Genomic DNA, 10,616 nt, shown 5'->3' on the forward strand with positions numbered 1-10,616 from the left:
TTGCCTGAACGAGCAAAATGCCACCAAACCAGGTGATCAGCTAAATGATTTGTTTGATGGAAACAATGAGTCTCTGGAATGTTCATGCCAGTGAACACATGTCAAAATAATGAACAATTGCTTTGTTTTCCAAACCCTTGATATTCAAATAGTTAGCCAAAAACACTTGATCCTTTATATTTTCCTGCTGGTGAGCAGAGATTACATTGTTATTATATGAAACCACCAGCTTCTACTACACATTTGTAAACTAGTGTTTATCATGTATTAATATTATTCCGGATGAAAAGTTTGTCATAACAGGCCAATTACAGGGCAGCTGAAACATTTATATTAATATTTGTTGCACTCATGTGAAGGAGACAAAAGAACCATATGATGCACAGTAGCCATCGCAGACACATGTCCACAAGTGCCTACTGTAGCCTGCATATTTGTTGTAAAACATTTTCGAAAAAAGTAAATATATCTTTTTCAGATAAAGTTGAAGGCAGACGCAGCAGACGAGCACACACAGACCACAGGAAGTGTTGACAGGGTCTGTATTCAGTTCAGAGTAATGACTCCAATATATCGGTGAACACTTGCTACGGAAATGAGCAACAAACCTATCAGACAGTGAAATAATGGGCTGCTGGATGCATTCACTGAGAGAGTTCTTCCTCGATGCATGATAGTCAATAGGAAAAACAATGAAATATCTGTGACAATAGACAGTGTTTGTATGATTATCTTACTTGCAGAAAGCAAAAAATTTGCTTGCAGATGGAATACTTGAACAAATGGAATTGAAAAAAAAATCTGGCATTTGTGTTTTATTTCAAAAGTACAGCGTGGAGAATATCAGGTGAGTGAGGGAATGACCCAGAACAAAAAGGGCAAGATCCAGAGTTTAACCCTTAATGGAAACCTTCTGCTTTTGCACTGGGACCGGAGCAGGAAAGCCTTTCAGTGTTACAGTAGGTTCAGACTGAACTCGCTTTACATCTGTCTGTTATTCACACACAGAAGCTTCCGGCTAGCTACCATTCACAGTGCTGGTCTGACCATCAGGAGCAATCAGTGTTCCATGAAACAAAAGATCATAACTCGAAAGGAATGTCAAAAGAACCAAGGATAGACATTTGTGAACCTTTCTGTTCAGGCACCCGATGGTTTCCCTTCATGTCACTGATGTTGGACTTGTTTTGTTTTTTTTAAAACCTGCATTAACACACATGCATGTGATTGACAAGCTGCTGGGTTGGTCAATCACATGCATGTAAGCGAACATCGCCGGTAGATTACTATTTCTTTCTTAACCCTTAGACTGATAAGTTAAAGTTTTGGAGCAGTACTATTAACATTCCTTTAAAGGTCCACATCAAATACTGCTCACTCAAGCTTTAGCCCTTGGCTTCACTTCCCACTAAACTTCATACGGTTTAGAAGTTTCTAGAAGCTGACAAACCAATAAAGAAGGACCTACTGTCCTAGAACACTGCCTACCATGAATGACAAACTGTATGTTTGTGTCATACCTTAGAGTGTTTAGAACCGTATGTATTTTCAAGATTAATGAACACAGTGGACACAAGCTCATGTGGTTCAGCAGTTTATTCAGTTAAACTGAACCGACGGCTGAGATGGTTATAGAAAAATGATAGATGACAAGTGTTTCCCAGTTACCAATGTAAAAGCAAAAATGTACCTAATAAAACACACAGCCCCCCCATACACTCGTAACAGCATGTTGACAGTAGAACAGGGAAAGTAAACTGTTACCATACACAGATACATGTTTTTAAAAGCCCTTTGGTACTATGAAATTAATCTTATATAAAAATAGTGTTAAACAGAATCTGCTGCATCATGTAACCACGGTTAAAAGAAAGATATTCCACAAAAACATATTCCAGAAACCTTTTCTCACCAACTCAACACTGACATCTTTCAGCATTTTTTTTTATAAAATAGTCATTAAAACAAAGTAAAGATAAAAAAAAAACGACCATATCATGCACCTAGTAACGTGTGTAAAGGTAAGAGAAGGACGGCACTAATGTTGGAATAATTGTGCCATTCACAAAGCAGCTCCATTAATGCTTCTAGTCTGACAAATTGGTGTTACTTCGTCATTTAATAAAAGCTATTATTGCATAAGCCTTGAAGAAATAGTTACCAGAGGTCTCAGAGGTGGCTGCAGTACACTATTAGATGCCCGTCTAAAGAAATACTTCACTAAACAGTAGAACACAGGCTGAACTGTAACAGCAGCTACTTTCTGGTTGGACAGACCGGTTTGATGAACCAAATCGTGACTGAATGCAGCTTCCACTGTGAATGTGAAAAGGTCAAATGAACTAATTGTCAAGGTGCCTCTACACTAATCTGGAACCTTGTTTGAATGAGGAAAAAAAATAAAACTGACTTCTGGTTTCCCCCCTAAGCAGGCAGACGAGAGAAGATCAGATTCACAACACAAAATACTTTTTAAAAATCAAACACTCGAAAAAGTGTGTTCAGAGTCCCTGTGTACGCCTGAACCCAAAAGGGGATTTCTAAAAAGAAAAAGAAAAAAAGTGTGAAAGCAGCATCGAAAGACCTTCTGCCACAGCCGTCCACAAAGGGCCAAGCATCAAATTAAACTGTCTTGTATATCCAGTTAATCAGAATATGAAAAGATGCCAAAGTCAAGGTATCCTTCAGTTTCTCTTTGGACAAAGCAGGGGGCAAGAAGACATACAGAAGAGAGGCATCAAAGTCCCTTTCAATCTAGTCAGTCTGCCTCTACTTCCCCCTCCTCATTCAGCAGCTCCCCAAGGTGAGCCGTTTGCATTTTCACTTGGTCTCGCTGTTCAGCATTCCAGGGTGGTTAATGGAATTAAAATCAATGACAATCTCAGTCCTCTTGGGCATGAACTGCCTGCCGAAACACAAAGAGGAAAAAAAACAACAACACACGCATTAGTCAGGGACGCACAGGTATGAGGACACACAGAAAAATACACATGAAAACATGGAGGGAGATGAAAGTCACTTCTTCATTTTCTTATCAAGTCATACTTTCATCTGTCCCCCGATGCATTCTCATGAGGTCTGGACAAATTGTTAACAGGAACAAGTGAGAGTATGTTTGTATATTATAAACTGCAGGAAGATATCACAGTAGAGCTCTACACAGACCCCAGACCAGGGCTGTATTTTTGTTATTTCTTCTTCAATGACAAAGTTATAGTCTTGTTTTGGAAAGGCTTTCTCATGAATCAATCGGACAATGGTGATAACCCAACACAGACGCTGTTACAGCAGCCCACCATCACAAACATCCAGGACTCCCGCCAGCCATAGTGGCAATACACCTCTGCACTAACACGCTTAGTCCAGAACAGAGCTTTGTACAGGCATGATTGGGACGCTCATTAAGAAGAGGAGGTGTGAAGGAAGAGCTTTGCATCCACTTTGGATGTTTTTTTTTACATTTTGTTTAATTGGTGTAATCAAATTTGTCTGCTTTTAACTCCAGGTCTGGACAGCCAGAATATCACTCTGTGTGTGTGTGTGTGTGTGTGTTTCATTTCTGTTGTAATGTCATCTCTCTGCCTTGTTTACATTGTTTCTGTCTTTACCATATAAAGTACTTTTGAGTACCTTTTTAAAGCACTATACAAATTATTATTTGTAAGTTATTGTAGTGAACACAGATTTCTACAAAGTAACCAGAGTTAAAATCTAAAAAGGTATTTAAAAAAAAAATATCCATCTCTGTACACATGTAGACAGGGCCTTAGAGAAAATCAATGTATACTGAATAATGGTACAATAACAATATCGACTTTTATTTCTTAAATATAAATGATGCCTTGTAAGGAAACTAACCAGAAAAGTAACTAGTTGCTCCGTTTATACATATTAAAACCAGCCTTCTGGCTCCTTACAATTCACTCTCTCTCTCTTGGCCGTTGGTCTGCTTCCACCACGCCGCCATGTTTTCCTGCGTTTTTGTGGTTTTCCTGTCAGACATGACTGACATTGTCAGAGACAGACAATCGCAGCAGAGGCACTAGGAACTATTTCTCAGCTTTAGAGACCTGACCAGATCTGACCTTTAATGGAATCAACCAGGAGGCCTCTGGCATGCCTTGAAGCACTTCAAGCCCCCTCAAAACTCTGTCATCACCACCCGCTTCCTGCAGGTCACGACTGCTACTGTTCACTGTGGTGGATCCAATGCTTTCAAAATCAGGAGAGGATTCAAGCGGGGTTGTGTCAAAAAGCTCCCATTTCATTCACCGTTTATCCGACTAGTACTGAAGCTGTGGTGTATCCATGAGGAGCTCCTGTCTGGGGTTACCCTGTTGCCAACTATACTTTTCTTATTTTTGCTTATGAATAAACTGTTCAAATGTGGATGACACATTGTCAAATAACTTGTCGTTGTTGTTATTAGCTGGTGGTACGGTTATAACGTTCCTTTATGTGTGTCTATGTTTATGCATCCCTTGACCTCGTTTCATGTTAATAATATTATAATAATAATAATAATAATAATAACATAAAAAACACTTTGATTTGTTCTTGTATGTATAAACTTGTTACTCACCTTGATCCTATGCCTGCCATAGTGAGCAGCTTTCTGGAAGCCTGCATCTCCGGTTGGTCATGGTACTTATCAGAATAAAAGACCACTTCCTTAATACCTGGACAGAGGGAGGGACTGATTAGAGACGCAGAAGGCAGGAGTACAAAATAAAAATAAAACAATCATTATCATCATTCTTCTTAGCAGAGACCTGCATCGTATGACGGTTGGAAGCAGGAAGAGAGAGAAGAGGAAAAAGAAGGCAGAGTTTGTGTAACTGCTGTTTTTGTCTTCCTGGCATACAGACGTGTTACATCTGAGGGTCTGATCCATCCAACTGTTTGAGGACCTGAAATATTTAGCTATGAGCCAGAGGATGAATCTTAATGATTTTGGTGACCTCCCTCAGGAGAAAACTTTACATCTTTTCCCCCTCAAGAAGGCTCAGAGGACAGGAGAATCCGAGGTGTGCTGTTCAGGCTTACCAACACATTAGTGTGGATTTAGAGTAGTGATGGCAAAATGAAGCATCTACCAGTGCAACAAATAATCCCCGCCTGCATATCTACATAACACACTATGGCTGGAGGCAACAAGTTTTCGGCACTCATTTGCATCTTTACCGTTCTGCCATGTTTACCTAATCATCTGAGGTAAATGTTTTCACCGACCGGTAATCCAACAAAATGGCAGCGACATCTATTGTTCCTGCCTGAATAAATTATGAAAAAACATAAAAAGCTATTTGCGGTACATACAATTATTTTTAACCTAATTGATAACAACAGACTGAAAAGGCGACCAGCATGCACCTGCAGATTTTCATATCATGATAGAACGAGCAATGGAAGCTGTCCTAGGGGCCTCTGCCTGCAGTTATATTTCAAACTAAATAAGGCTTTTTAAAAATGACCAAATATATTGAAATGTTCAAATTCTAATGGTTCACACTCAAAGCCTATCGAGAATTTGTATAGGTTTTTTTAATACCCGCACCCACCGGATGTGTTATGAGAGCCAAAGAAAAAGCATATCGACCGGAAGGTGCCAGCACATTACACACAAAGCCAAACTACTCCTATGAGTAACTCATAAAATGCATAAATTCATCACTTTAAAACCAAAAATGTTATGTAATGATGGAAATTACTGTAGGTAGGAGCATCTTACAGCTGATACAACTATAAACAGAAAATGGACAGCTGCAGGATCATCTCAGGTGTGTTAAAAAAAAAAAGAGGAAAAAAAAAAAGAGAATTTATCTTTGTTTAATGTTAAAATTCAAGCATCCAATGTCACAGTTTGCAGGACATCTATCAGTTTGTCTTATGCTGTTTCCCGTTAGTTGCACACTTACAGGGTAGTATCAGAACATAGTGTAAAATAGGGCGACGGTTTTAATCTTATTACCTAGGACTCCTATAAAACCAAATGTCCATTGCATATCCAAGGGTTGACTTTATTGTTATGGTTGCTGTGGTCTCTTCATACATGACAACGCATATCTGACATGACAGCAGCTAATACGGAAGTGGCCAGTCACTCTAAAGTACACAGAGGAAGAAAAATAGAGTTAATAGGTAAGTGACCAGTGGACGTGAAACACCAAGAGGAAAAAAGGGTCATGGACAAAGACCAAAGGGAGGGTTTACACAAAGGATAAAGAATGCAAAGGATAAGAAAGGATTGATGGATGAAAAGGTGGACGGGCTGAGACATAGGGCGTTTCTCAAAGTCAAGGATGCTTCCTTGGTAGGATGGGGCCTTAGGGACAGGTCCTTCTAAGGAAAGTCTAGACAAGACTCCTGCTGGACTGCTTTGATGAGTTTTATTTTGTTTCTGTTGCGTTTGTTCACAAACAATCATCTACTCTGGTTTTGGGCAACATAAAGCCTTAATTCACAGAGTTAGATGTTGAGATATGCTGGCTGTCACCAGCTGTGCCTCTCTGCCATGGCCGGCCTCTTGCTATTAAAAGCCCGCTGATCGAGTCTTGTGCTGCCTGCCAAAAGTAGGAAAGGAACTTAAAATTAGGCTTTAAAGATCGATTATGAGAGAAGAGTTATCAACTGGATGGTCAATTCTAGACTCGAATTTGTTCAGAAACAGATTTTGGCAGACAGTTGAGGTAAAATAACGGAAAGTTTACTAGTGTTTTTCCAGTTACCAAATCGAGGGACTTGGAAACTCCCTTATTATTATTATTATTATTATTAGAACTTGGAAGCACTGAATTGAAGAGCGCTGAGGATACACTAATGTATCCCCGAGAATCTTTTGAACAAAGGAAGTGGTAGAATTGGAAAGAACCTCGACATTGAAACAGTCAGTTGATGGGATTCAATGGCGCAACATCTTTGAAATTCAATGTTCAAAATTCTGATGAATGTTGGTGGGTCTCCGTCAGTCAAATCTGATCAAACCACACCTACACAGTCCAGGTGAAGCAGGTCAGCTGGGTGATGACTGTTAAACTCTTCATTAACCATCCCTTAAGATGATTATTTTACTTTGATTTCAGCTTAATGAATAGTTCATGTTATAAAGAAACACTTAAAGTAACTTTCCAGGCATGTAAAATCCTGTCTGATGAACCGACAAAGTCATGGAACTACAATTAAAACTGAACTTCTTGGATCTTAATCTGTTGTCTCACCGATACCTGATATAATATACAGACAACGCTGCCATTCAACACAGAGCTGATGCCCTATAAATGGAGCGAGGAGCTGAATGAGGAAGAGAACCCCTCTTTAGTCTTTTGGATGATTGACAGGTCTAGCAGGAAAAGGTCAAATGGTAGTAATGGGTATGGCACCGATAGTGACTCATTCATGCCGACCAGTGCTGCACAGTCAGTTCACTATTTCTAACAGTGTGCAGTGATTCAGCTGCAGTTGAATCACCTAGGGCTGTCGCAATAATCGCAAAAATGAAATATCGCGATATTTAGAGCACACCGCGGTAGATAATGGGCCATCGCGATCACCGCATATGACCTGGTGCGCGTTCATGAAACTGACCGTGGAATTCTAGAATGAAACGTGCGTTGCCATGATACCCATTCATTAACGTTCATTCATTTAGTTAGTAGTAACCTGCTCCCGCCAAAACAAACGTCTAAAAAAAAGTGAACGAACGAAAGAATGGCAGCACTCGTAGCAAAAAAAAATTGGGGCAACAATTTTGATGAGTATGCGGAGGAGGAGACAAAGTGCGCGCTGATCAATGAAATGTTGGACACGGAAGACAGAGAGAGCGGTGCCAGTGCGTCAGCTGCTGACCAGCCAGAGTCCTTGGCGCAGACAGCGGTGCCACCACCCACCAAAAAAAGAACGCTCGGAGACCTGCTGAAGTCACGGACAAGCACGTCTGCAACCGTCCCGAAGAGAGCCAGAGCCGACCTGGAGCTCACTCGCTACCTGCAGGAGGAACCCATCGACTCTAATGACAACCCCCTGGCATGGTGGTGCAACAACCAGGAGAGATTTCCCTTGCTCTCCAAAGTGGCACGCAAGTACATGTGTATTTGCGCAACAAGCACACCATCCGAGAGGGTTTTCAGTGTCGCTGGAAATGTTGTCACCCCTCTCAGATCCTCTCTCAAACCGCATAAGGTTAACATGCTGGTTTTCCTTGCTCGTAACAAGGACATGACCGAGTTATAAATCATCGCCCTATGTGTGTGTGTGTGTGTGTGTGTGTGTGTGTGTGTGTGTGTGTGTGTGTGAATGTGAAATTGTAGTGCCTGGTTTCTCTTATTTTGTATAGGCTACTTAATTTTAAAAAAACAAAACGGGCAATTATTTTATTTATTTATTATTTATTTTATTTTATGCATTTAAACGTTCAGCCTTCTCCTGAATTTAGTTTTTAAGTTCAATCAGGAGAAACAACTTGCATCTGTGCCGTTACCGCCCTTTGATCTGCATTCAATAAATAAGAAGTGTTATAAAATTGCCTCGTCTTTTTTTTAATAACCTTTTTTAAATTAAGCAATAAGCCCCAAGAGGCCGTGCTTTGCGCTGATTTTAGAACAGGTAAGGGGAGTTGTTCGGCACTACACAAAGTAAAGTAATATAAATATAAATTTAGTAACAAACGTACTGTTGGCAAAGTGGTGACGTATTCTCCATGGCAACTGGTTCCACACAAACCTTCAGCTCCGTTGTGTCCGAAAAGTTCGCTGACAAAACTCCGGTTACGGGTGTGTTTTGAATTTAAATGTGCATTATCTCGCTTAAACGGCATTTTAAAAAATTGTGCAATAATATCGCATACCGCGATATTGCGCCCCCTGTTTTCACCGCGGTGAAAATTCCTCAACCGTGACAGCCCTAGAATCACCCTCAGATCTCTATCTGAGACCTGTGTTGACACCACAATAACCATGACGTGATATGAAAATGTGATGTTACGTCCGTCTTTGCCAAAATAAATAATCAAAATATGCACAACACTTTTAAAATTGGACTTCAACATACTGGAATCACTTAACCTTACAGTTTGTTAAGAAACAAAAACACTTCGTTTTTAGCAAACATTGTTTTAGTGAAAAACATCTTAAATCAGGTAATAAATCATAAGGTTCCATTTCATAAACAAAGGTTAATTAAAATGAAGCAACATAGTGCCGGTCTGTTCTGTCTTACAGGAGAATTCCTGTATATTTTAAAGGTCAGGCTTTAACTTTACATTACACAGCTTTTTCCAAGTCACTCGTAACGACATTTACAATTATCCAGATAATGGAAATTCACAACAATCAACTTCTTGTTTTATTGTAATCCGTGATAAAATCCTCTACCGTCCCATCCCTACACCACCATACAAAGAAGGTAACCGGAACTGGGTTTGTTGTGCTCACAGGTTAGCTACTCAGTTACTGAGGATAACAAACACTTCCTTGTTATAACTCTCTTCACTGTCGCGTGGAAGTCGGGTACAGTGCCTGTGGAGTGGCAGACCGGGGTGGTGGTTCCCATTTTCAAAAAGGGGGACCGGAGAGTGTGCTCCAATTATAGGGGTATCACACTGCTCAGCCTCCCCGGGAAAGTTTACTCCAGGGTGCTGGAAAGGAGGCTCCGTCCGATTGTCGAACCTCAGATTCAGGAGGAGCAATGCGGATTCCGTCCTGGACGTGGAACAGCGGACCAACTCTTTACCCTTGCAGGTCTGTTGGAGTTTGCTCATCCAGTCTACATGTGTTTTGTGGACTTGGAGAAGGCCTTCGACCGTGTCCCTCGGGGAGTCCTGTGGGGGGTACTGCGGGAATATGGGGTACCTGGTTCGTTACTACGAGCCATTCGGTCCTTGTATGACCAAAGTGAGAGCTGTGTCCGGATACTCGGCACAAAGTCGAGCTTGTTCCCAGTGCGTGTTGGCCAGGGCTGCCCATTGTCACCAATCCTGTTTGTGATTTTCATGGACAGGATTTCAAGGCGCAGCCGGGGAGGAGAGTTTCCGGTTTGGGGACTCAGAATCGCATCCCTGCTTTTGCAGATGATGTGGTTCTGTTGGCTTCTTCAGAACGTGACCTTCAGCACGCACTGGGGCGGTTCACAGCCGAGTGTGAAGCGGTCGGGATGAGAGTCAGTACCTCCAAGTCTGAGGCCATGGTTCTCTTCCGGAAAACGGTGGATTGCACCCTCTGGGTTGGGAGAATGAGATCGCGAATACAAGCGGCCGAAATGAGCTTCCTTCGTAGGGTGGCTGGGCTCAGCCTTAGAGATAGGGTGAGGAGCTCAGACATCCGGAGGAGCTCGGAGTAGAGCCGCTGCTCCTTCGGCTGGTCCGAAAGGGGCCAGCTGAGGTGGCTCGGGCATCTGATCAGGATGCCTCCTGGACGCCTCCCTTTAGAGGTTTTCCAGGCACGTCCAACTGGTAAGAGGCCCGGGGTAGACCCAGAACACGCTGGAGAGATTATATATCTCGTCTGGCCTGGGAACGCCTCGGGGGTTCCCAGGAGGAGCTGGAAAGTGTTGCTGGGGAGAAGGACGTCTGGAGGACCCTCCTTAGCTTGCTGCCCCCGCGACCCGGCCCCGGATGAGCGGAA

The 10,616-nt window shown here is 41.8% G+C and overlaps 1 protein-coding gene across 1 annotated transcript; it reads right to left on the reverse strand.

Annotated features, from left to right (window-relative positions):
- Positions 1 to 808: 808 nt before the first annotated feature.
- On the reverse strand, positions 809 to 4,678 carry LOC129116711 (deoxycytidylate deaminase-like; the record flags this gene model as incomplete). The annotated part of the gene is given in 2 exon segments (XM_054627472.1): positions 809 to 2,905; positions 4,583 to 4,678. Coding segments are annotated over 2 exon segments (181 nt in total), but the record flags the coding sequence as incomplete, so codon positions are not given.
- Positions 4,679 to 10,616: the final 5,938 nt, after the last annotated feature.

The sequence above is a fragment of the Anoplopoma fimbria genome, unplaced genomic scaffold (assembly GCF_027596085.1).
Source record: "Anoplopoma fimbria isolate UVic2021 breed Golden Eagle Sablefish unplaced genomic scaffold, Afim_UVic_2022 Un_contig_8941_pilon_pilon, whole genome shotgun sequence".
Lineage (NCBI taxonomy): Eukaryota > Metazoa > Chordata > Actinopteri > Perciformes > Anoplopomatidae > Anoplopoma > Anoplopoma fimbria.